This window comes from Battus philenor, unplaced genomic scaffold (assembly GCF_028537555.1).
Source record: "Battus philenor isolate CCGP_79_NKW_IND1 unplaced genomic scaffold, ilBatPhil1.0.hap1 SCAF_19, whole genome shotgun sequence".
Taxonomy (NCBI): Eukaryota; Metazoa; Arthropoda; class Insecta; order Lepidoptera; family Papilionidae; genus Battus; species Battus philenor.
This window is the reverse complement of record NW_027181681.1, coordinates 5,849,880-5,876,969: the sequence shown is the minus strand read 5'-3', so window position 1 is coordinate 5,876,969 and position 27,090 is coordinate 5,849,880. Positions and strand designations below refer to the sequence as shown.

The following is a 27,090-nucleotide window of genomic DNA, read 5'->3' as shown; positions in this document are numbered from 1 at the left end:
GCCAGTATTTATATAAAAAAGCCGCCATCTTTTTTTTCTTCCAATTATACCTTTCGAATTTTATTTTTTTTAAATTTGTAGTACTGTGTTAGTGCTAGAGATATAGTGTAGACCTAAGAACATAGGTCCCAATATGCTCAGCAGTTATCAAGCGAGCCTATGTAGTAGAATTCTTATTATAGTCATCGTTTTAGTCGTAAGACGTCTATTGTTAGACACAGCCCTCCCTAAAAGATTTCCAAAAGAACCGCTTGGAAACGGCATTCAGCGTTTTCCAACGACCTTAACAAGGTCATTTAACCAACTTGTGCGGCCTTAAGGCTCCAGTGGCGGTCTGTTCTGCACGCTATGTGCCTTGTCCTCTGCCTCTTTACTTGCCAATACGCAAGGCGATGTCGGTTACTTAAGTTCGCTTGCGAATCTCCTCACTCGATCTCATAATCCTCTCCATGGTTAACTAAGCTTGCTACTGAGGCCCAGAGTTAGAGACCAGAATCTGTATATTGTTCGTTACCTTACCTTTTAATTAAAATATCACGCTAGGTAACAAAATAGCGGTTATAGTTTATAATAATTATTTGATAAATATGTTTTTTATTTTAAATTTTGAAAGTACACTTTTGTGTAAGCGCGTGTAAATATATACATATATCAAATCAACCGAGAAGAACTCGACGCAAATAAATCGAAAACATTTGTGAAATTTTTAAAAAAGGTTACATAATTTTTTCTCTAAAGAGTTAAGTATCGGAATAATGCAAAAAATATTCATTTACTTACAATGTTTTAGTTAATTTGAACTCTAAAGTTGTGTGCTTTTTTGTCTGACAAATTATTAACCTAATTCTTAACCCTTACTAATATGTTTCAATTACATAAGGAAAATGACAAAGGAAACAAAGAATCGTTTTTGACAGCTTTGAAAATTTTTTATATCAGTTAGTTAAGGCTGGCGGGGTGTTCTCTCTATTGTAGAAATACGACTCGCTACGTTTATTGTTTAATTTAACATTAATTACATTGTACAATACTATTTCCTATCAATATCATCATTCATCATTTAAGCTATGTGATGTCAACTGCTGAACATAGGCCTCTCCCAGAGATTGCCAACAGTATCTCTTGGAAGCGACATGTATGCAGCGTCATCCGAAGACTAACAAAGTCGCCTGTTCAACTTATGTGACGTACTATGCTGTCGTCCTATTTGCTATAATTTTATGTACATTTGTATTATACGTAATTAAATAGTCGGTGCTATAATTGACGAGAGAGCTAGTAACATAATTAGCCGTTCCTAACAAAGAGTTTTTAATGTTAAATATTTGAGAGAAATTAGTTAGTTAATAAGATGTATCCTCGCCTTTCCCAGAAGTGAGTGTATTCACTTTATTGGATCAATTTTGTTTTAAAATATGGCGATTGTCTATAGATGTAAAAATTTTAAAGCTTTATAGCGTTTACGCCTATTTCCAATCACCATGTGTAAAATGATCACTTTAAAATATGTTACCTTAATTTATCTTATAATTTTCTTTTGGATTGCGACAATAAGTGATTTTAATATGAAGTAATCTGAATTTTCAAATATTTATTTCTTAACATACAACTAATACATTACTTATTATTTCTTAAATCATTGATTTTTGGATAAGGTGTACTATACATTAATTTTTAGCATATCAGCAATAAATTCACTTTTTTTAAACTTTTACACCTGTAACTATTCGCCTTGTATAGTGTTACAAAGGGGCAGACAGAGCGTCTAGTATTACTATCAGATAGGTCTGGTTTACTTTATTCACATAATTTTATTAATATCTTTTTAATTCAAAATTTATGTTGATTGTACAAATAGTCATTATCCGTAAATAATTAAAAAATATGCTAATAACAAGAATAAAGTTAAAAGAGAAAAAACTATAAACGACTTGATTAATATATAAATGAGTGTGGTTAAGTGACTAAGAGGCTGACTAAGTCGACACTTTATATAAATTTGAAATTACACGAGACTTACTAATCTTATGTCATAAATCAAAGGACGGAACCGAGGTGTTGCCTGTTTTGTTTTTTTTAAACCTTCCTAGACCCGTTAGAGCTTTTCTCGTCAATTTATGGCTTTAAAAATATAAGATGAAAATATTCTTGGCTAAGCGGCTTATGATGTTCACTCAAAACCAAAGAAATGATTATATCTTGCTTAGTCTTTCATTTGACTTGTTAACAGTATTACTTGAAACGACGATATAAAATATAGACAAAAAAATTGTGTTTATTCCGGATCTAACAAAATAATTAATTTTATTGATTGGTGTCTAAATAAGCCAAATATTATAGCCTCTGTTATATATTATAATTAAACAATAATAAATATAAACAATCATATCACCATTGACGTTGACGTTTGTGATTGGCAGCTTGAAATAGTAAAACACGGCATATTCGTTAATTATAGGTGCTGACACCTACAAAACAATCCCTCCCTTAGCTTCAAATACCGCGCCGTTCTGAGACCGAAACACGTGCTCGAGCCTCCGGTCGATGCGAAGATAAGCTACGTACATACTAACTCACGATTCAAAAACCAACCTGCATCGACGACGAGGTCGACTCATAAATCACAGGGGACGCTTACCCCGAAACATATTAGACAAAAGCGCTGTAGAGTTTCTTCTGCCATTTCTTCTTCCATCTCTCATGGTTTGCGATGTGGTGGTAATGATAGCCAGGCAGTAGCAATCGGCTTAATCGAGGTTTGTTTTTCTTGGGCGCCCTGTGTCGGAATGGTATCGCCTTGCCCATCATCGCCCATACCAAGGTGCCTTTTTGAAGATTCAAGCCTAGTTACTTCATGAAGCGACTGCTTAACACGTCTAAGAGTACGGCGCAGTACAAAGTACCAATCGGAATTGAAGCTTGGAAATCTTCTTGCTTTGCTCTCATTACCATTTTTCTCTTACCACTTTACATATAAATTGTTATTTATTTATTTTCACATGAAAAACGTTTTACAGGCACTAGGAGAAATGTACATAATTGCATACTTGTAAAGACCAAAGTACAATGGGCGGTCTTATCACACGGGGTAATTTTGTTCCAGACAACTATAGTATGGAAACAGTAGTGTGTAATAACGGGTAGTTAACGTAAACATTAGACAAAACTTAAATACACAAACATATATATATATACACAATATGTAGATAGTAAACATTTATTTACATTAAATTATAGTAAATACAGCATAAATATCAATAATTAAAAATACAATAATAAAAAATACATCAAACTAGCTTGGATCGTACTGGCCTCGTAAATAAACAGAAATGAAAAAATAATTAAAAGATAAATAATCAATGTAAAAAAATATTTCTTATCCGTATTATTAAAATAGGTAATGACTGTGCATTTCTTATATTATGTTAGTCGGTTACGGTTATATAATATATGAATATTGATTTTCTATATAAATTTTTGGTTGGTTTTCCTAGGCTTGTTAAACCTTTCTATTTTTTATTATTAGTATTGGGGCGTATGTAAGCGTAACAGCGTTGCGTAGGGATTGTATTTTAAAAACCCATAAAATTAATTATTTCTTCTTCGTACTGTTCTGATGTGGTAATTTATGTTCGTAGATTCAATACAAACTGAAGTAATTTATTTAGCAATAATTTAGACAGCGTTAATAAAACGCTACGACGTCCCGGAACGAATTGCTGGGTCTCTTGTGATTTGGGGTGAGCAGAATTTAACATTGTAATTTATTTTTATAGTTAGGGAACGTACTGCGTTGCATTTTGCTTATGGGGAATAAATAATCACATCAATGCCCGCTTTATCTATGTCTGTACAGCCGCAGGGTAAACACCATGTAATGACTTCTAAGCCGGTACGTGCGATATTTATAATATTTAATTTTTTGTCTTGTTCGATTTTTTACAAATTTATTCGAAATAGTCATTGTAATCTTAACGGAAAAGAACTCTTTGGTTTTATGATGGTAATCATTAGGTTCTGCTACAACTGAGTGAACGCGTGATTTTGTCATAAGTCAACATCGTTGTCAGCCGTTGGACGTATACTACTGGACATAGGCCTCAGCGTAGATTTCCAATAAGGCCCATTATAAGCAGCTTACAACCTGTGTTCTCCGAAGACTATACAAAATCTCGTATCTCCTTCTTTCTAATTTGATCTCGTAAACAAGTTCCTAATATAGCTTTCTTTATGACTAGTTGAGCAACTGTGAGCTTGGTAATGAGGCCAGAAATGAGAAACCAGAGTACTTACTTAGGTTTCTTTTTATGTTCGGTTTAGATTTTTTAATTATTTTTTGTTGATAGCAAAATAAACTTATTGTAAACTATAAGATCCTGCACTGTAAAATAAAGTCTTCGAAGGATCGGTAAATCGACAAGCGTTAACGTGGTAATGCCACCTGTAATGTTTTCCAATAGTAGTCTACAACCAAAATACTTTACCATGTACTACTCTACTAATACTCGTCACTTACCAGCTTGTCTAACGGTCAATTCAATACTGTAACGCTTATGATTTTCATATAAATGAGAAACGTGACTGACGCACGCACCAGAAGTCGGAGGAGCATTGTACCCGTATTTATAAAAGAAAATCCTGATTTGTTTAAATATTATAGGGAAATTAAAGTACTCCTTTTGATTGATATTATTTCGAAAAAGTCGAAATGGTTTACGTGTATCTGTATCAAAGGCATAATATTTTTTTTTTTAATAAGATACTGTTCGTACTAATCGAAGTGGTTTGCGTTTTTATTCGAATTATTTTTCTGATAGTTTATGCCTCCACTTATGACGAATTATATTTTTATTACAAATGGCTAAAAACGATACATAATATTAGAAAATAAAGCGCTATATAAGCCCATTGCATTACATAATTGTTTAAGAAATATAGTCGTGTAAAAACGTAAGGATTATAAAATTTTTAAATGTTCATAACTATTATAAAACGTAATGTTGTTGCTTTAGATAGATATGAAGTAGATGAATGTAAAAATCATTGAGGGAACAATTGTAACCGTTGCAGAAATTTTATTTTTATATATGCTTATCAGTAATGTTCGCTGGAAGTTCAAGGCAGTTTGTGAATTATCTGATTATACAATCACGGGAAAAAGGAAATGAATAACTTAACATTTTAAAATCAAATTAAAAAAGTCTTTTTAATGTATAAACTTAAGTAAGTTCTTTCGTCTTTTTTTGTTTGTCATTAAACTTAGACAATTAAAACGAAGCTATTTGATACGTCGTGTCGGCCTTTTGTAAGCTTTGGTAAGGCTTCGGTAATCCGAACCTCCTCAGTTTTCAGCTCAGTTGGAGCATAATTGAAGTAAGTTAATGGGCGACCATTACGAATTTCCCCTTTTCTATAGATGTGTCACCTACCGGGTCACGTTTGTTAGCCAATGTCCCTTTAATTTTTTGTTATTGTTTTAAGGTATAGCTCATCTCCTCGCCGCAGTTGAAAAGTGATAGGTAAAAGAAAAAAATATGAAGAGCGTGAAGAATGTGTCAAATAATTAGATTTACATACTTGATAGATGTACGTACATTCTACACTCGTTTTTAAAATGTATATGTGTTTTACTATCCAGCGTAGAGCGTCTGTCACATTTTAATATTTATAAATTTTTCAATGTTTTACGAAAATATTTTAGTACGACTACATTGATTTTATCTTTATTTATTGTTTTACTGTAAATGTATTTAGACGGCACAGATTTTGCAAATATTATTATCTGAGATCTGAGAGAAAAATCGAAACTTTTCAATAAAGATTTTTCTGTTAATTAGGTTAAGTAGTTTGCTCTTCTGTTCACCGCAGGATTATTCAGTAAGGCTCCGGAACTAGACGACTATAGGCTATATCGCACGGAACGTAGCAAAGCCCTCTTAAAGGGGGTAAATTAACGACATCCTCTTATATTAACCCTTCCTTAACATCGACTCTATTTTCGGTAATAGTTGACTTCATAAAATTATATTACAGATCTGCTTTACTTCATTTTCCTAATTTTAGACGATATCTACTAAAGTTTTTCGTGTACAAACTAATAAGGAATATTAAACTACTACAAAATAATAACCTTGGTATGTTGTTTAAATACTTGTTTTAATCGTAAATTTGATTTAATCAAATCAATACCACTATTTTTAAATACGATGTGAGTGAATGTTATGCTTTAATACATAACTTTTGTTTTAAATTTAATTTATTACTAGATTTATTTACAGAAAAAATGAGAAATTAATTAAATAGTAGTTATATTTTATGTACAATAATGTATCAAAATATGTTAGTGTTTAGGTTGCTTTATAAATTGCTAAAAAGCACACGGATTTTAATTATAACATTAATATTTGGCTTAAATCTTAGTTTTACGTAATTATTAATCGTTATTTTTAAATGATATACAATGAGTTATAAAATCTTAACTACAAGACTATAAATTCATCTCTATATTAACCTTAGATAGCCACAAGCATAAAAGATGTCAGAATTAAAATGTATTAAACTTTTTTATTCGCGCATAAATCAGACCGAAAACTGCTAGGAACAAGATCGCTTGAATCTCGACGCCAGACGAATTAGTACAATTAAAAATGGAAAATTTTTAGCCCGCATGTAACTTTCTCCATAAAATTTCTTTCATACACTTCATGAAATAGCTTAATCTAACTCAGGTGGTACCGACAGAGCTCCTTGGCTTTAGGGAAAAATGCAAAATTTAATTAACAAAGTTATCTGGAACCTAAAACACAAGTTTGGAAAGAAAAACGGGCAAACCGACACGTTAATTTGATTCTATCGAATTACGACCACTAGAGGGCGTGCGGAGGAGATTGCGCTTGGAATGGTAAAACGATTTTAACTTATTACATCCTTTATGTAAACTTTGTAAGTATTGTCTTTTAGTGATATTAGCATTGGTGGCCTTTCCTTGTAACTCGTACTACAATCATAAAACAATTTTAATTATCATCTAGAGTAAAGGTCCGTAAAGTGGTTTAGATTGTTGCACAGGGGTCCAAGGGAGACTCGATGGGAGATACGTTGTCGCGATACAAAAATGGTAGCTCACCAATCTGTAAAAATTAATCATTTGGTTATTCTGAAAACAGATGAAGATTATCGTTGGCTTGACTTCACCGATCTATACCGATATAACCAGTTTAATTTTGAAAATGATCCACGAGCTAAAAAAGGTTAGGAACCACTGTTTTGGGCTGACATTAAGACATGTGTGTTTGCGATATGCGAACCACAATATTATTTTACTATGTGTGATTTCATTGATAGGTGTAATAATATTGTATACGTGTTATGCGGGTGGCGGTGAGACTACCTATACATGTATTTATTCCATCTTGATGACGAGGAAAATCAAAGCCAGGTGTTATCAATGCGGTTATAATAAATATATACAAAGACTATTTACAATCGTGTACTATTTATAATTTGACCCAATCACAATAGTAGCAACTGTTTTACTAAAGGTCCGAATTTAAATCGGCGTCTGAATTTGTATTCGAACGAGCAAGAATAATTTTATTCTAACAAGTATTGTGGCCTTAGTGGCCGGCAATACGGAGCGTTTACACGTAAATACTTAAATAAAAACAAATATCAACTAAACACTTTTTTTAAATGACGTGAACAATATTCTTATACAAAATTTTTCTTTTCTTCTTTAAAATATCTTTGCATACAAAATGGTCCATTAGTATTCATTTTTATCCTTAAGTAATTTTTAAATTTAAAATTTTTGATTTAGTGTAGCTATTATTAAAAATAGACCACAACATATGATATAAGCGCAAGTGATATCTGAGTTTCGATACATGAGGAGTGTAAGTTACAACTTTATGAAACTATGGAAGGAATTACAGTTTTTGACTTTTATATCTAAGTTTTTATAACCGTCCAGATTGTTTTAAAAATTTATATAAGAAAGAAGGATAAACTTAGATATGCGTTAGTGGAACCGTTATCGTTTTAGAGTGGATTATGTCTTGGTGTATATGAAGAACTTCGGCCTGGTGCTGTTATCGAAGGTTGATTGTCAGTTATTAACATTTCATCTTATTTTTTATGACTTGAAATAATTATGCGTAATAGATATGCAGCCATTTATTGCCATTGTCTCTTTCTCAAGAATTTACTAAAATTAATATTATATGAAAGCTCTTTTAATTTTGATGTAGTAAGATGTAGACGCAACCGATTGCTGTTGAAGCCGAAAGGTTCTCGAGGGGCGAACGTGAGCCAATAGACGCGACGTGGGTAGACCACCTATAGGAGGACCGATAATAAAGTCAAAGTTCTTGGAAATAACTGGATTCGGGCAGCGCAATACCGGTCATCACGACGATCTTTGGGGGAGGCATATGGCTTGAGAAGGTGTCTATCGACTGAAATGATGATGAAGTAAGATCTAAAGAATCTAGATGTAGAAGAAATAAATACATGATTTATATTTGCTAGTTCACAACAAAATGAATACTTTACTAATATTCCTATATTTTTTTAGATATAATCGTTTTCGGCTATATTATCAAAGATATAAAATACGTTAAAGCAAACACCTAGATAAGTGCAGTGTAAAAGTCATCTATGCACTTTGCAAGCTCTACGAACGTTAAGTGAGTCTCGCTTCCTTAACGTTTATTTTCAGTATAAAGTAGAACGGCTATCGATCTCGGTTAGATTATTCAGTAGGTAGGATCGGCGTTACTTAATCTGCTATGTTGCACTTGGCGAGATAATTTCACGCCACCCGACGTCGTCGACTCAGCTATGCTGGCTTCCTATCAATTCAATTTCATACCTATAACTTGCATCGGAAACTAGCCTAATAGTCTATATAGATGTCGCGCGGGAATAGGAAATGAATCATGAAATTGGTTTACATTGGATCCAGTAGGTTTAAATTTGTGCGAATGTTATTCCGCCTGCATTGTGGATCACTAGAGCGTGTGTTATTGCATAATCAAATCATTAAATAACTACTGATGTATTTCTAAAGTCATTAGTGTAGTAGGAGGGCACACATTTTCGAACTCGTTCTATTCTATTTCATTTTAGAGTTACCCTTGACGTATATAAATGAATTGAAACTATTGTGGAAAGTACTGTATTGAGTGTTTCTATATAATTTCAAATATTCTTGATATTTTTTTTTCACTACTGTTTTATTGACAGACCTTTAATCAAATATTTCAGTTAGATTAAAAATTTCCAGTCAGACGTACCTTTGATATATTAAACGGAAATTTATTTTTTCAAGTCCTTAATTATTCCAAAAAATTAATTTATTTATACCAACATCATTTCACCTATAGGACGTCCAATACTGAACATACACCTCAATCATAGATTACTAATAGGACTGGTTGAAAGCGGCTTGCAATCAGCGTCTTAAACATCTTAAATATTATTAAATGAATATTAAGATAAAGTAGATAAAACTGATAAAATGGTGTACGAAATCCACAGTGGGATTGAAGCAAGGACATTTATTTACTCACATTAACTCATAACTAACGATAATGCCCCTAGAAATAGTATTTTACATTATATTTGATCAATATCGTAATGAAGATACACTTACACTTATAATGGTGTTAGCGTAAATCTAACTACGGTAATCGGTTACTTATCTCCCTAATCCGTCCTTAAGAGGATTAGTAGTAGGGAGTTTTAATCTGACCGTTGAACTGGATTTAAATAATTCTTTATTACATTAACGAGAAATCGAATTTTAAATATAAACTTATTTAAAATTGTTTGGGCCTACCTCAAATATTTCCAATAAAACTGGTCGGAAACTGATTGCATTTAGTGTCTTCCAATGTCTTTCTTAACAAAGTCATTTGTTCACCTCGTAAGTTTCCAGGATTTTAAGACTCAAGCGGTCGTCTGCTCTGCGAGTCAAGGGGGTATAGTGCGAATTGCGAATATCATGTATTGTTTACATTTGTGTCTAGTTATTGGACATGACAGTTTTTTCATTGTTTCCTTAAAGATATATTAAATTGCTCTATCTATGCCACTCTAAAGAATAAAATCTGCTTCAAAAGACAGTAGTAATATGTTAAATAGTGTGAAGATGGTGAAAATAATGAAAATAATATTAATTAGCATTAAAGTGATGGTTCATTAAATCAACATTATCATTCAAATAAGTAACATTATTGAACCAATATCAAGAACTTTAAGCCGTAGTATAAGATCGATCGGTATTCATATGATTGTAAATGTAGTTTGAATATCTACTACTTTTTTCTTTTTAGACGGACTCCTATTTTTTATTGTATTAAGTCTCTATTATTTATTGTAACTAACTGCACTTATGGGGGTGTAAGCTTTTGTACTTATTGATTAAATTGGCACAAAGGGTGTAAAAATTCGTATGAAGAATGTATCATAGGTTATTAAAATATATTAGGCATTATATATTATTATGTAAAAAGAGGTGTAGTATCAAAAATACAATAAATCGTTGTTGATGTTTATCTTTCAAGTAATCTTATATGTTTTAAAGCTATATTCTACGACCTGGTTCACCACCCCCTAAAAAGGCTAAGTTGATTTTGTTGGCAAATAAGGTGATGGCTTCAGTATTCTGGGACTCGAAAGGTGTGATTATGATTGATTATCTTGAAAGGGGTCAGACTATAAACTCTGATTACTCCTGCACCTTACTACGTCGTTTACGAGAGGAAATAAAAGAAAAACGTCGAGGAATGCTCAGAAGAAAAGTCCTGTTTCATCAAGATAACGCCCGTGTTCACACGTCAGTACAGTCAATGGCTGAAATTCACAACTGTGGCTTTGAACTGTTACCGCATCCGCCGTATTCACCTGATCTGGCACCATCAGACTTCTTTCTGTTCCCTAACCTAAAAAAGCACTTGGGAGGTCAAAGATTTTCGATAAACGACGAGGTCAAAGCAGCTGTAGACGCATATTTTGACTCTAAGGAAGAATCATTTTTTTTCAACGGTCTAAATGCTTGGAAGGGGAGGTGGCAAAAGTGTATTGAACTTGATGGTGATTATGTAGAAAAATAAAAATATAACTGATTTAGTATGTGTTTATTTTCTTGGTTAGGCCGAGTACTTTTCAATCCACCCTCGTAGCTATCCTCCGCCCACTTTCTCGTAAGGTAAAATATGAGAGCTATAGTCTGAAAACAGGTATTTTTTTAAACGTCTCATCGTTCTTAGCTTACTTCTTCTCAGCCTAAGAAATATTCCAACGTAAATTAAAGTCTCTAAATCTCTTAAATCTCTTGCCTTCAGAGATATCGTGATGAGTACACAGGTGGAACAGTACATAGGTGGAAAATATGTACATATGTAGATAGATAAAATTTTGTTTATATATTTTAAGTTTTAAGTGATTTATTAAGCAGTTATAGAAGGACATGTTTTCGGTGTTGACTGTTAAATACGCTAAAATTTAACTAATCGAAGATAGTTATAATTTCACTGAGGAATGTTTCGAATAAAGCATTTGATATAAATATATCTTCTAACTACAGAACTCGCGGTATTGATTTATATTGCAAGATATTTTTAGAAGATATATTTCCATTATGAGTCATTATTTAAATGATTCCTCGAATATGCAAATGTGATGGATATGCATTATGTATATGCTTATCCAATAAATTTGAAAACTTTACAGGAAAAATTTAAATATAGCATTTTAAATATTATCATAGCAAAACACGGTAACAACCATTTAGTCAATGATTTCGAATATGTTTTTATGATTTAATCCGTGTCAGAATTAGTCGCATTTCCTTTTAACGTATGTGTGGTACTCATTTGCAATTTTGTTAAGCTGTTGTAATTATACATATTTTACAAACGAAGTAATAAAATCGACGGACAGTGTAAAAAGGGGTCATTAGTCCCTAACTTTAGCATTGTGGTCTTAAGTTTATATGCGACCCGTATTAATTGGATTAAGAAAAGATTTGTATTCTTGATTTAATACCAGAAAGATAAACCCGTGCGTCTGTTAATTACAGTGTGATTAACGTGTAGATACAGAACATATTAAATTAACCTATTCCTTTCTAGGGCTAGATTTAAATGTCGCTATGTTTCCTTTTGTTATCTGCTCTTTGTCTATTTTAAAAAAAGTCTATTTTAAGAAGTAGATAATAATACTGTCCTCTATTAAAGTATAAATTTATGGAAATTGGTTGCTTTCCCGGTCTGGTTTCATTGAAAATCTGTCAGGGAGGGCTACAACCACTAGTGGACACCCTAGGATTTAAATAATGATGAAATGATCTGACTGATGTGTACGCAGTACATTTATAATATCATTTTTAAAAAGGTGGAAGAAATATGGGGAGTATAGTTAACTTTATATCCAATGGCTTGATCAATATGAACCTTTAGTGGCTAATTATAAATACTGAATGTGTTTAATGCTACGCAATTTGTGCAGTAAATTACTTCAAACAGTGTTACTAATTTTTTAAAAATAAATTCTAGAAATTATGAAGTGGTTTTAATGTGTCATAACATTAAAACTGGTAGTGATTTTAGTACGTATACGTTCTGCTTATTGGATCAGAGCTGGTGAGCATCTATCGGCTGATATGATGATGATTATGATTGGAAACCCTTACTTGATGAAAATCACGCGTTACAACATTTACATTCTTATTCAAAGACAAAGCAAAAACCTTAACGAGAATACCATAAATATTTCTCTTTTAAGTTATTAAGTAAAATGTTATTTATTCCTTTATTGTTTTAACTGCTAAGGATAGAGAAATAATAATGAGTATGTATTAGAATGAACGGAACCACGCAAGGCGTTTCTCGGGGATTGTAAGATGAAGTAGGTGTCAATACCAATGTGTAGCCGCCTTTGTGCTTTTGATGTCTTTTTCTTTCATGGAACGTGGACATGTATTGCGCTGTATATTTTAAACGGATTTATTTCTATAATAATATAAATAAATGGCGATTGATTGAATATTTTAAAAAATACAAGGTATAAATATATATTGAAAATATAAGAGATTTTCACCTATATACTGACTTATCACGATACCTTTGTAACCATGATATTTATAGACTTAAAATTTGGTAACAATACAACTTTCAACGAGTCGAGGTCAACCAAAAAAAAAAAAAAATTAAACGAAATTCACCCGCAAGGGAGTGGTTCATTAAATACATGCTTATTTTAAAACTTGGGCCAGTGTTTTTTGCAAGTTAAAAATTACCAAGTTTGTTATTTATGAAATAACAACCACAATAGGTAGTGTGGGTCGGTTTAAAATACATATATTAAACCTTATTAGTTTTTCGTAATCTTATTTTATTTCTTTTAAAATGTTATGTAATTTTCTAAGGTGTAAATAATTTTAATGGATTACTCAATTACGTAACTATTTTTTAAAAATTATATATTTTTCAATTTATATTTTTTAAAACTATTATTTAAAAATGTTAACTTATTAATAGATAATGTATACTTGATCCAAAAATGTAAAATGTATAGTAATAACAGTGCACTGGCACCTTAGCTATTGTTTGTATAGATAGGTTCCTAAGTGTGCGGTAAAAATGTGTCAAGGGCCGCGCTATGGCGGGTGTAGTGCAAGCCCTCGTCGTTTGTTTCGTTTCAAATCAGGAGCAGCGACCTCGTTCGTCGGGACGTAATGCGGCAGTCTTTGTGTTGTCACGTTAAATCCCGTTGTTATGCTCATCGCAACGTTTCGGACTGTTCAACTTCTGTGCTTACTTACTTTTCTCAAAATGAACGCGTAAACTGTTTTATTCGTAAGTGAGTAAGCTATAGCTTCGTTTTACATATTAAAGAAATAAACTAGAAATATTATTATGGAAGTATTAAAAATATATAATTGTTAGGTTCCTATTCAGTATCAGTCATGATTTATGACATCAAACCGTCGTTCCAATCCGGGGCCTATTGGAAAGTTGACAAGCCACGGACTCGACTATGCTTGCGATTTCTCTGCAAAATCAATTTATGAATAAGGACACCCGTAAAAGAACGAAAATAACCAACAGAGTCCAGTGGATTGGTAAATTGGAGTGGTAATGGGTAGGATAGGGACAGAATATATTCTGGTTTCCGGGCTTTAAGATTCAAGAATGGAGACAGACAAATCGCAGCGTAAGATGTCCACTAACAATGTAAACAGAACAGAACCTTGTTAAAGACATCGACTGACTCCGAGTACAAGCCACTTCCAACCGGTCCTTTTGGGATCTTATGCGGGAGATATATGTCCAGCAGTGGACGTCTTATCCCTGAAGTGATGATGATGACGATTCAATATTAACGGTACATTTCTCGTGTTCTATATATTGAAAGTATCCTTTTATTTTAATCACTATTCACATATAATTGATAGATAATTTATTTTAAAAGATGGATAAGAAACTATAATTGTAAACTATACAGCAATTAGAGCAAAGTCATGAACTATTTCATAAAGCTCCTGAACTAGCTATTCGTCAAGTCAATAGGAGGATTCTTTTAACAAAGATCTCGGTTAGATGCATCTCGCGTGGAATTCCGTAGAGGGCAGATCGTATCAAGGCACATAAGACACAGGGTGATTGGGATGTTGTTCGCAATTTTATTTTATATTCTAGTAGTGTAAATATATATTTTTTTTCTTTACCACTTTATCATTTTCATTTGTGTCAATCTTAAACAAAAAAGTAATAAACAAAAATTCTCTACCTATTTTCTTTATTAGCAAATGAATAATGACATTGTATTTATTAGTTTGTTAATGAAATTAAAAATAAAAGATTTAGTATGGTTCAACGATTAGTTGTTGTTTCAATGCATAGATGCAAACTGAAAAGCATAGGCCTCTTGCAAAGATTTCTATGGGGGATATAACACAATCGCCACGCTTGGCAGGCGGGTTGGCGATCGCAGTATGGAATTATGAGACTTGTTTGTGAGCAGTGGCAATCAAACTAAATAATTAATGCACAAAGTGTGTATTATCTAAGAATGCATCCCAGAAATCCAATTGGCCACCTACGATCGCAAGTCCACCGCTGGGCTACCACTGCTCATAAGTACAATAATTAGTAATAATAACAAAATGGATGCGGTGTTTTCTTCACTGGTGTTATCGGCCTGTTGCAGATTTTTAATTCGATTAAGATTTCGAATAAATTAAATGAGAACTGTGTGAATTTAAATATTATTTATCATATTATTTAACATAATGTATCGCTATCAGAGTTATACGTTCGTAGAATGTGGAACGCGCTCGTCAAATCGAGGGGTTTGAACGGATCGCGGGGCAGCGGGCAGACTCGTTATTTATAATTTATTCCCTCAATTAATATGTCTCGACGGCTCTTCGTCTATTCCTTTTTATACTTTTGATGCCGGATTAAAAATCATTACGACTGTAGAGCTATAAAATTGGTGGTTTTCACGATTTTTAAGCTTTATTAGCACTTTGTTTCATTCAATGCAAGTATGTTTATTGATTGTACAGACTGCAACGACGAAAGGCACGTGGGCATAATATACTTATTAAAATTGAAATTCGGCGTAAACGTTGGTATTTTTATTAGAATATTCCTTAAATGTACAACATAAAACGTATTTTGCATATGCGGTATATATACCTTCCCTATGCTTAGATTTTCTTTACGAGATCGAGCCAGGTATGACGAGATCCGTAGATGAACTTAAGTAGCCGTCATAGTCCAGCGGATCGGCAAGATGAAGTGGGCAGGCGACGTAGCGCGAAATAGATACCCTCTGGGACCTTAACATTCAGAAGAGGAAACCGTGGTAAGAAGTATAGCATAATATAACATAGGAATCCACCTATAACATAGGAAAGGCGATTTTGAAGAGGTCATCTGAAGTCGCTAGATGCAAACCTCTTGCAACTGATCCCGTTGGAAATCTACAGTTAAGGCCTATGTCATTGCGGAGCATTAGATGTCCTTCGTCTGAAATGATGAGGGTACTTTCGAAAAATGAATTGAGTAATGCACTAATAAAGGATATCTTATTTACTAAAATATATTACTAATATATATTTGCCTTTGTATTATAGAAAATAATTTTTATTTTTTTCAAATAAATAATTCAAAATATGTGATTTATTTAATCTGTTGTTGCATTAAATGAATAACGATGCTATAAATATAATATAATATAATATAATGTAATATACTAAAGAATTAAATTTATTTGTCGGTTTTATGTCCGATTTGTCTAAACATTGAAGCATTGGATTTACCAAGTAAAATTTATTTAGTGAAAGGAAAGGCAAAGCAAAAAGAATGAAACGAGGAAAGGTTTATGATTTAAAAGTTATGTATCTGTCCGCCATTCCGTTTCATGTTTTTTTTATTACCTCGGTGCAATGGTTACATTTATGAATAGTATCGAATTGTCCCATGGACGCACTGTACAATATATGTAGAAATACTTCTCTTATTATGATCTTTGAATATACTCTTAAATGGATTGGTAAGTTGAAGTAGCAGTAGGCAGACCAGATAGCCACCGAGGCTTTTTAAGTTCTGGAGATCACGAATCGGCTAAAGAAGCGTAGGATCTCCGTCCACAACGTGGACTAGACGGCATTGTTAAGTTCCTTGGAAGACGCTGAATGCAAGTCGCTTCCAACTTGTTTTATTGGAATACTATGGAAAGCCCATGTCCAGCAGCGGCTGTCTTATGGCTGTAATAATGGTGATGATGGCTCTAAATAATATTTATGATTGTCAATTGATTTCAACAAATGAATATCGCTCTGTTTTAATTTGTTAAACATTAAGTTACAATACTATAATGCTTGCTGTTTAATAATATTATTAAACATTTTATTTTGTTCGTTAGGAGTAGCACCACGTTATTCTAAACGCCTCGGTAATGCGAGGCGTCCTTTACCACCTATTTAATATACTGATTGTTACAATTCCTTTTATTAGGGTAAATAATCTTTAGTAAAATGTTTTAGTTTAGTAAAATGCAGTGGCGTACCTAGAACTTTTGCCGCCCGGGGCGATCTCCAGTTTGCCGCCCATTCTCTTATAAGTCGATCAAATAGTGGTTTTAATAAATTAATAAATAAATAAATTGTGTTAATTACACATAAATAAATTATTAAGTTATTTAATCAATATTAATTAATACACAGAGTAATTTTTTTTAGACATATTTGTATGCTCGTAAATATATTTATATAATATCTACTCTTCTAGCTTTCATACTAGAAAAATTGTGTATAATGCTCTCAAAATTTATATTATTTGTAATTTCTTGTTCTATTGACAATATTGCAAGATTTTGTAGTCTTAATTGACTCATTGTAGAACGAAGATAATTTTTTATCAACTTCGATTTTGAGAAACTTCTTTTGCAACTAGCGACACTGATTGAAATTGTTAAAAAAATTCTTAACAAAATTATAATGTTGGGAACAGAATTTTCCAACCTATACTGCTAAATAAATTTTAGCAGATCAAGAGGGCCCTTCTCCCCGTTTTTCTAATGTTTTGCCTCTTTTTTAGTGTAGGTACAGCCATAAAAACCTGGATCCTTTTTCTTTTAATATGGAACTGTTCTTTATCAATGTCAATCAAGTCATTTATTTGACATTCAATTTCTTCATTTAGTAGGTTACACGGTATTATACACGAATATTTTCTTACAAGGCCATGCAACTGATCGAAACGTTCTTTTATTCCTTTATAATTCTGTCCATAGATGAAAACATTTTTCTTCGTACTTCTTCTTTTAAGGATAGCCCCACGTCCCAACGTCGAATTTTCCCCACTTATATTTTTTCTCCTTCTAACTCGACGCTTAGTCGATATCTCTAACTCTTCGCAAATTATTTTGGCTGCTATAACAGCGTTTTGTACTAGCATATCTCTTTGTTCCATGAAATGTGTTTGCAAAGAATTTAGTTTTATATGGCATTGGTGGACATTTAACCCTTTTACTTGCAGGTATTTTTGAGCGTCCTTAATTTCCAAAAGGACGGGTTCCCATAAATGAAGGTAACATAGAAAAGAAAAAGATTACATAGAATTGAGTAATATTCCAGCATCTGATTTTGTTTTACAATTTTCTTCTAATAATCATAATAATAATTTATTATTCAAGAAAGAAAAAATATAAAATGAATAAGTTGCTTTTTACAACTATAAGTAAATATAAAAAATGCCGCCCCTAGGTAAGTGCCGCCCGGTGCGGACCGCACCCACCGCCCCCCCCTAGGTACGCCACTGGTAAAATGGTTTACATATAAACTATATTGCAGAATTTAATTGATTCATTAAAAAATGTTTAACCTAAGTTTTAAATTGTTTTTAAGTAAGATTTAAGATATTTAAGGCTTCTATGCCTGAGGCTACTAGCGTGCCCGTGGTACTAGCGTGCAGTTATTTCTTTTTGTAAAATTCGATGCTCATAATTACGTGATCAATTATCAGTCCGATTTATGGTATAACAAAAGATTAATGAATTTGTATGCTACTCTTGAATTATAAAAATAATTAGCATTTTTTTAGAATTCTTATAGCATAAAAATGTTATATACACGAAAATTAATAATATATGATTATGTATGTATGTATGTATATATGTAAGTTTAGTACATGTCAACTACCTATTTTTTACTCTTCCACTTTTTCCATATTATGGTTGCCTGTAAACGATTGCCTTGTGTGATTAGACCACCCATTGTACTTTCTTGTTTATTATTATGAAACTATTTAAAAATCCTAGCGTGTACAATAAAGAATTTTGAATAAATTTAAAAATATATATATATGCGTCGATAGATATCGATAATAGAAATTTCAACCTAATTCAATACAACATAAATGCTTATCCACCCTCTTTGGCACAATCAAGTACTATAAATGTTTATTTTATTGATTTTCACATGGTATCCGCTACCATGTTCCTTTCTCGTATATTGGCGAAGTTGAAAGCTGGTACTACCACGACAGAGCTCCAAATCGCTCGATTTAAATTGTCGAACTAACTTTGCTAGTTCATATTAATAATAATGCACACGCGTGCAAAGCACCCTCGTTGTTGTATGTACGTTTTTAATTCGACAAAGTTCCATATGACTTGAACCACTTCGAGAAACGAGAACTTTGTGTCAATAGTGAAAAAAAAATCGTTCTCGTAGTATCAGTTTCACTTTATTTAGTTTATTCTGGATGATTAATTTTATGATGTATGTAATTAAACTTCTCTTAATAATAACAAAAACATTCTTTTAATTTTTTTTACTATTCATTGTTCCAGAACAATAAATGTTTCGCTTCAAAAAAGTATTATTTAATTAACTTTCCTTTGATATTATTGTATATGTTAGTTATTAAACTTTGACAAATTTATTTTATTTATAGGTATTTTCATATATTTATTAATTTGCGTACACAGGACTAGTTCTAGTTATCTTTGAACCGCGAGCAGATAATGAATCTTGTTGTATTCCTGCGGATAGGGAAACTCTTTATTATGATCTATAGATAAACAGACAACACATCAATTAATCACAAATAAAAAAATGAAAAGGCCAACACACCTTTGATTTTCATAGTTATGAATATAAAATCAAACAATGGCATACCAGCTTTTCCAGTGAGAGAGCCAGGGGAGCTTTTGCATTAAAGGCGATTAAAGCTTCCTTTTTGCTCGTAAACGTGTAAGAGCGACTTTACCTAACTTCTGTTATTTTTACATCTTTTTAGTATAGGTTGTTGTGCGACCCTTTACACAATATATTACACCTTCTTGAACAATTTATAATTTAGTAGTCACCGCCGTGGGATCCTAATCAAAATTCCGTTTGCTTGTAACTTTAGTTAATGCATTTAGATTATACATATAACAGCGCCATCTATGTAATGCTTTTCTTGAACGTTTCATATCCATAAAAGCTTACTTAAACTTAAAATTGATAGAGTTGTTATTATTCTTCTGTAGTATTTATCATGTTCCAAAAGTAAATAATTTTATTTTGAATACGTAAAATTCGATAGCTTCCAATACAGTTCGATAGTAACGTCAAGCGATCAATTTAAATAGGTGAAACGAACGCATCGCTCGGGGTCTGGTTCGGCTATAATTGCAGGCTCAGCGTTCATTAGGATATGCAGTTTTTTAACGTGATTATGACGTCGCAGGGTCGTCGTTGGCCGCAAGGGTGCGCTGGGGCGAGGAGGGTTGCGTCACGTGCGAGGTCCGCACTCCGCAGCCCCACGCATGCGAGACCGCGGGACGCCAGTAGCGCAAGCGCGCCCCTCGTCTTCCCCCGGCCCGCCAGTCTGCCGCCGGCCGTCGCTACTCCCGACCGTTCGTGTCGTGCCGAAACGTGCCGCGAGTGCCTTCGAGTGATGTCGACTTGTGACTAGTGCAATGATCGTGCTCCGCTGTGCCCTTCTCGCGGCGCTCCTGGCCGTCGCCGCCGCCGCTGCAGCCTGGCAGGAAAACGTCAGGCCCAAAGTCTTCGCGCAATTAGGTAAGTGTGCTCATCATCAGAACCAAAAATGATGTTGATGATGAAATAACAGTCAAAGAAATAGCGGAATGTAACGTAAGCAATGTACGACACGTGCTCGAGTTGACTTGTGTATGGTGTTTATGTTGTCATTCTCGCCAACTTGCTTACAAACTTTTCAAAAGTTAGTTTCGTAATAGTTGCGAGCTAAAACACTAATGTTACAGTTATTATTACTCAACTGAATACTTTAAAAATAGGTTCAACAAGTTCTGTTTATATTTTTTGTAACAAATTAAGAGTGTGTAAAAGGTAAAATTGAAACAATACAAAACACGACTCTGAACTTTTAATCATCTCGTATCTCTTAGGTAGAATTGAATAAATAAAATATTCAATTAGGTCATGAATATATTGATCAAAATTTCAATATGGAATTACTTGTATTTTAGTAAACTGAAGCATTTTAATTTTTGTCATTCATAATTTTTAGGCATTTTTCCTGTATTTCAGGTTAGATTAGTTGACTGTCTACAAATAAAAAAGTTTTGGTTTTTTTTTGTTTTTAAAAATAGTTGATGTAGTTTGTTTCGACCTCCAAAAAGTTTTTATGGAAGTCAGATAATGTTACTCAAAATAGAATAAACAGGTTTCTGAAATTTGCCTTGCGGTGCGCTATTAACGAGTTTCAGTCACGCGACAGTTCATCCTGTAGAAATAAAGGCATAGTGTACAACTGTAGGGCCATTGTTTTATTGTGCAGTCTGCATTGCGGGGGACAAGCCACGTGGCTCTCATTAGTGCGAGCACAAAGCGGGGCAGTTTGTTCTGCGTTTTGCAATTTTACAGCTGGATTAGAAATATACGAGTACTTAAGTGTGAAACTAACTTTGTCCGATGAGTTTATACGTACAAATCGTTAAAGCATTCGACGCTCAAACCTGTCTATTTAAGGATGGACGTTGGCATCAAACATGTCTAGACGTTGGGTCGACTGCATATCCTGAACAATCATTATATCCGGTCTTTGTTATGCATTCGCTTTGAAATACTAATACATTAATTCATTCTTTTAAATTTGAATAAACAGTTAACAATGCGTTGTATGCCGTTTTTAAATTATCAGTAATGCCGCAATAGATGTATACACATGCATTCCATGTGCCATATATAGGATGATTGCAAATAGATATAAAAGCTTATTTATAAACAAAAGTTTCAAAAGCTTTTACATCAATTTCTAATCACTCTGTATAAAGTGATTATTTTGAAACTCAATTGTAACGATGTTAGGCTAATACCTTTTGAAACTTCAGCAGTAGTTCATTTTAATAAGAAGTAATCATGATGTTATTATTTATTACTGAAGCTGTTGATATTTATATACCATACGTTTATTGACAGCAAATGAGGTTTACATGCACCCCTTCTAAGTCTTTACACATTATAATATTGTGATTACCAATATGGCTTGAATTTTCAGTGTACGATATACTATTACTCTTTAATATTCTTCCGATTAGTTTTATTTGGTACTGGTGTTTTGATTTACCAAATTTGCAAATTGATCACCATATATATATATATATATATATATATATATATATATATATATATATATATATATATATACACACATGCAAAGCATTTCCGATTTTAAGAGTTAATTACAGAGCTACAGTAGCCGCAGTGAGCGTGTCAACACCACTTCAGTAATGTGATCTACCAATTCAAACCGGTGGGGTTAGATTGACCGCGCGGCGCGGTTAATAAATGTTCAAAGATTTGAATGTAATTGACTACATCCAGGGCGATTGTTTACAGGTGTAAAAGCTTTAAAGAACGTGAAGTTTTAACGCTTTTTATTTCTTTTTCTAATCATCCTGTAAGAAGTGATCTCTCTCAAATATGTATTTTTATTGCAATGCGATAGATCAATACCTTCGAAACTTTGGAAACTTGTTTGTGAGCAGTGGCTATCCTATGTAACGAATTTAAAAAAATGTGAATTATGTAAGATTGTATCTCGGGAATCGAACCCGCGATCTACGATCACAAACCTCAGTCCTCAACCGCTGAGCTATCACTCCTCACTTCCGATCATTCTGTATAAAATGATCACTCAGTAACTCCATTTGAATGCGACAGGCCAATAACTTTTGAAAGTATTAAGTCAACAGGAATAGATAGTAAAAAATAATTAATTTGTTTATGTTAACCTGGGTTTAGCTGACTGTATTGTTATTTCTGAGAACTAAGACCAACTTACCGTTTTTTAATTTCTATAGTAACTTAGTTGTAACACTTGAGCCTCAAAGTAAATTTTCACGGAATGTTCTTACATGGTAAAGTACACAAGATTTAATCGGAATTATAGAGTTGTTGCGATGATCTAAGTTACAGCTAAGTATTTGACATGTTCCATATGTTTTTAAGCAGACAAAATAGAATATGTAAACCTTTAAAATTATGCAAGCGTGGTTGCAACATTATTCCATATGCGGATTTTTTTGCATTTAAAGAAGAATATTGATATAGTCATTACAACAAATAATTTTGAACGGGATTTCAATTTTTACAAGATGCGAATCGATTATCAATGCCATAGGTAAAAGACTTTATAAAGTGAATGAATAATTTTAGTCCTACGATATTAAGAAAAATCTGTAAAAAGCGTTATTTTGATCCCTATGGCTGTAACACTGAGTAACAGTAGTACCAGTTCTGTGTAGGCCGATGTCGAGAAGCAAGTACTGGATGCAGAAATTTCTCCGCGAGTGTTTCCGATGAGTCATCCGTGAACAAGATTAAGTAAGGTCAGTGTCCGCGTTAGTTACACTTCGAACTTTCCTTTATGAAAATAATATCAATTAAATAAAAACAAATAATGATTAAGGTTTACTGTCGGTTAAAGTGGTTAGCATTTAAAATTATATTTTGTATTTTATGGTTCTGCGTTAAAGGATTCAACAGCTTCTTTTATGATTTAACTACTTAGTTTATTAAACATTTTAATTTAGAATATTTTTATCGAGATAGACATTTATTGGCACTTTTGAATCATCAAAAATTTTAACATTATAGACAGTACCACTGACATGCTGATCTACTAAGAAGCGCCGACAAGAAAGTCTTTTAAAAAGAAGTTTAACGTTTGTTGTATATATTTTAATATAAACTATGTGAGTCAATAAAACAAGTTCCACACACTTCGGTCGACTGAAAACTTTTATTTATATTTCAACAAAGGAAGGTCTATTATATATTGTGACACTTTAATGTATGTGCGTACAGACTCAACCCATTTAAGTGGGATTATAAAATAACTTCAAGCAATACCCGAAGAAAAAATAAATTACTTAATTGGATAATGCTTTTATATCTCTAAATGTTTTGTACGTGTCGTATTATACCTTATGGGTATTTATTGCTGTGCTCGGCACAGACCAATACTCTAGGGAACTGTTGTGTGGTTGGCAGGGGTGCATAATATCACTCGAATATTGTCGTTTATTATTGGGCTGCCCTGTACTATTTATTAATCTTGTGGTTATGGCACTATCGTAAGTGTTATGGAAATACTTCTTTACGAATAATATTAATGTAATGATGCTTGAGATAAAATATTAATGAAATATGATTAGTCATATCGGCAAAATCTGGTGTGAATGACGAAACGACTGCTTAAGAATGGAGAGGAAGCCGCAACTATAACCGCTAATCAAAAAAGGACAAAAGTTCAAACACTCATCGACAACGCGATCGAAAGTCGAGAAGAATGCGGTAAGACGACATTGTAAATTGTACCTAAAATTAATACAATAAAGTCATTTATCGCTTGTGGAGAGTGGTTTGTGACCAGTGTTACTGATATGTACCTTAGGTAACGGTGATAAAGCATGTTCTTGATTAGAGAGAACCGTCTTGAATGAATGAAACGAGAAGCAATATACGCACGTGCGTGCGGAGGACGCGGGAGCCCATCGATGGCGCCGCCTGGCGGGAGAGGAACAAGTTTATAGTCATGACGCGGTATATTTTGGCCGAGTGTGGGGCTTACGGTTACTTTTGTTTTATTTTTTAAGTATCTGTTTTTACTTTCATAATATATTCTTGTCTTTTTATTGTCTTCTTTTGCCTTTCTTAAATCTATGTTATAAAATAAAATCAGTTTAGAATAATTATATATTTTGACATATACTACAAATCAAAAATGTTATCACTCAAAAGATTTTAACAATACGTACGGAATGCTACCAATTTTTATTGAAATAACAATAGGGATTGAAATCGGTGAGAAAGGTAGGCAATGAATGATTATTCGATTCAACCCTAGTTGATAAGGACAAGGCAAACATTGGTTTAGTAATAAAAATATTTGTTCAAACGTTTCATGCGCATTGAAAAGGAAAGGCGTTTTTTACAAAGCTGGTCCCGGGAGTGAGCCTTGTGCATTCTCGTGCAGTTTTTAAATCCGGATTAAAAGGAAGCTAATAATGGGAATAATGAGCGCAATGAGGGGGAACTTGCTGTTTGCGTAGTTACTAATTCTGCGCTTTGTCTCTCAGTAAAGGACTCGTTCTGTGTTTTAAAATTCATTGATTGAAATATCAGTTACCGTAAGGCACATTAATTGTATTGACAACGATAATAAACAAATGATAAACCTACCGTTGCATGTCTTCAATAAAGATGCTTGAATACTTAGATGGGTAATATAAAGTTTCCCTTTTTTATCGAAATTAAAATCACCTATTAAAAGAATCAAAACATACATCACGTGTTGTTGGACTATGTCAAAAGTTAAATTTTACGAGAGTTACTGTTGAGGCGACTGGAATTAATTCTATACGATGTTTGTACCGCGCAAACTATTTTATCAAAACCAAAATCCAGAAGCTGCTAGATTATTTTGCAGATTGGCGTCTTGGCTTCACAGTGATTGTTAAATAGTTCAAAGTTTGTATATATATATATATATATATATATATATATATATATATATATATATATATATATGATAGTCATAATGACATATCCTAACAAAGATATAACTCCAAATTAAAAACAGAGACAAAAAAAAGAATCAAAGTATATGAATATATACATAAGACCAATTTTACGGCACTTACACTTACGCACTTTTATACAATTGTTTACCTTTTATGCAATTGTGGACAATACATATCTGCAATAATTGTCTGGGTAGGTCTTAAAAAGCTGTAAAGGATAATACAAACATAGTTCGAAACATTCACCAATATCTATAAAACTTTAAAGTAAACTCTCGCTTAAACACTCACTCTACAGCGACGGTTTCACGATAGTTATTCCAAAATAGCAAACATAAGTATGTGGAAACAAAATTATAGTATGCAAAAATTGAGTACCTAATTTTTAAATTGTGATACTTTTTTGAATTCTGAATCAAAATGATAGACGGCCAAAGTTCTAATGATATGTATCGTATATATAAATATAAATAAAATATAGATTAGTTGCTCATGATCTGTTTATGTAGTATTTTTAGTTTTGCTAAACGGTACAAACTTATCCAACAGAAACTTTTTTGTTATTATCGCTATACATATTAATGTGCCCGTATAAGCGCTATGTATAGGTGATGCAGCCATTTTGTTTTCCTCGTATTAACATGCATTTTCTCATTTGCAGCGGGTTGCATTTAAAGCTGCCTTTGAAAAGGTAGTTATGAATGTCCCGTAGTCAATGGGTCGTAAGAAATAGGCCAGTGACACGTATTCCGTTGTATCTGAAATGTATGAGTCGACCACCGTTGCGGGAGCTCCGGTTTAAGCTTTACTGTTGAAAGCAAGGTGGCGCGTGTCTATGCCTGCTTTGTGCTACAAGTGGCAAGAATTTGCGATCACTTTCGTGACTGAAGAGTCAATGAATGCGGTATTATATAACTGTCTCTTGTTTCTAAGATTCATGTTGAAAATTTTCACTATAATTTATGATTAGTTTTAACGACGACCAAAATATAATACACACGTAAGAATAATTTTTATGTATGTAGGACAAATCTAAATAAAAATAAAACATTGGCAAAGTGAATTTGATACCAGATACGGGCATAATCATATGTACCATGTCCTTTCGTTCGAATAGTTTGAATGGCTTTGTAAATGGAAGATAGAAACGCAAAGTCTTATGTTTCTTGTCTTGGGATTATGGTTTAGTATTCAGAAGGTAATTTTAACGTTATATGTATTCCTTAATATTAAGTTTAACAATAACGTAAAATATTGCAACAACTTGTGCAATAGATGTCATTGCTTCTTAATACGTTTAAGTACTTATTTGCGCTTTGTTGCTTTTTTGCCTTTTTGCAATACTGTTTCCAGACCTCAGTTCTCTGCGGAGGCTATACATTAATCAAATCATTACAAGCTGTGATTACACTTCTCATTTTGAAACAGGTAACTAATAAGAAGTACCTCATTAGCTCTGTTAGATTAGCTACAGTATTCAAATAATCGTAATAATTACAGATTTTCATA

The 27,090-nt window shown here is 32.9% G+C and overlaps 1 protein-coding gene across 2 annotated transcripts in view; it reads left to right on the top strand.

The window, feature by feature from the left end:
- Sema1a (semaphorin 1a) overlaps positions 1 to 27,090 on the top strand; it is a 389,847-nt gene that overhangs the window by 20,197 nt on the left and 342,560 nt on the right. For both annotated transcript variants that reach the window (XM_068763984.1, XM_068763983.1), the window contains exon 2: positions 20,256 to 20,590. In XM_068763984.1, the coding sequence (XP_068620085.1) occupies positions 20,488 to 20,590 (103 nt within the window). In that variant the 5' untranslated portion in view covers positions 20,256 to 20,487. The remainder of the gene's footprint in view (positions 1 to 20,255; positions 20,591 to 27,090) is intronic.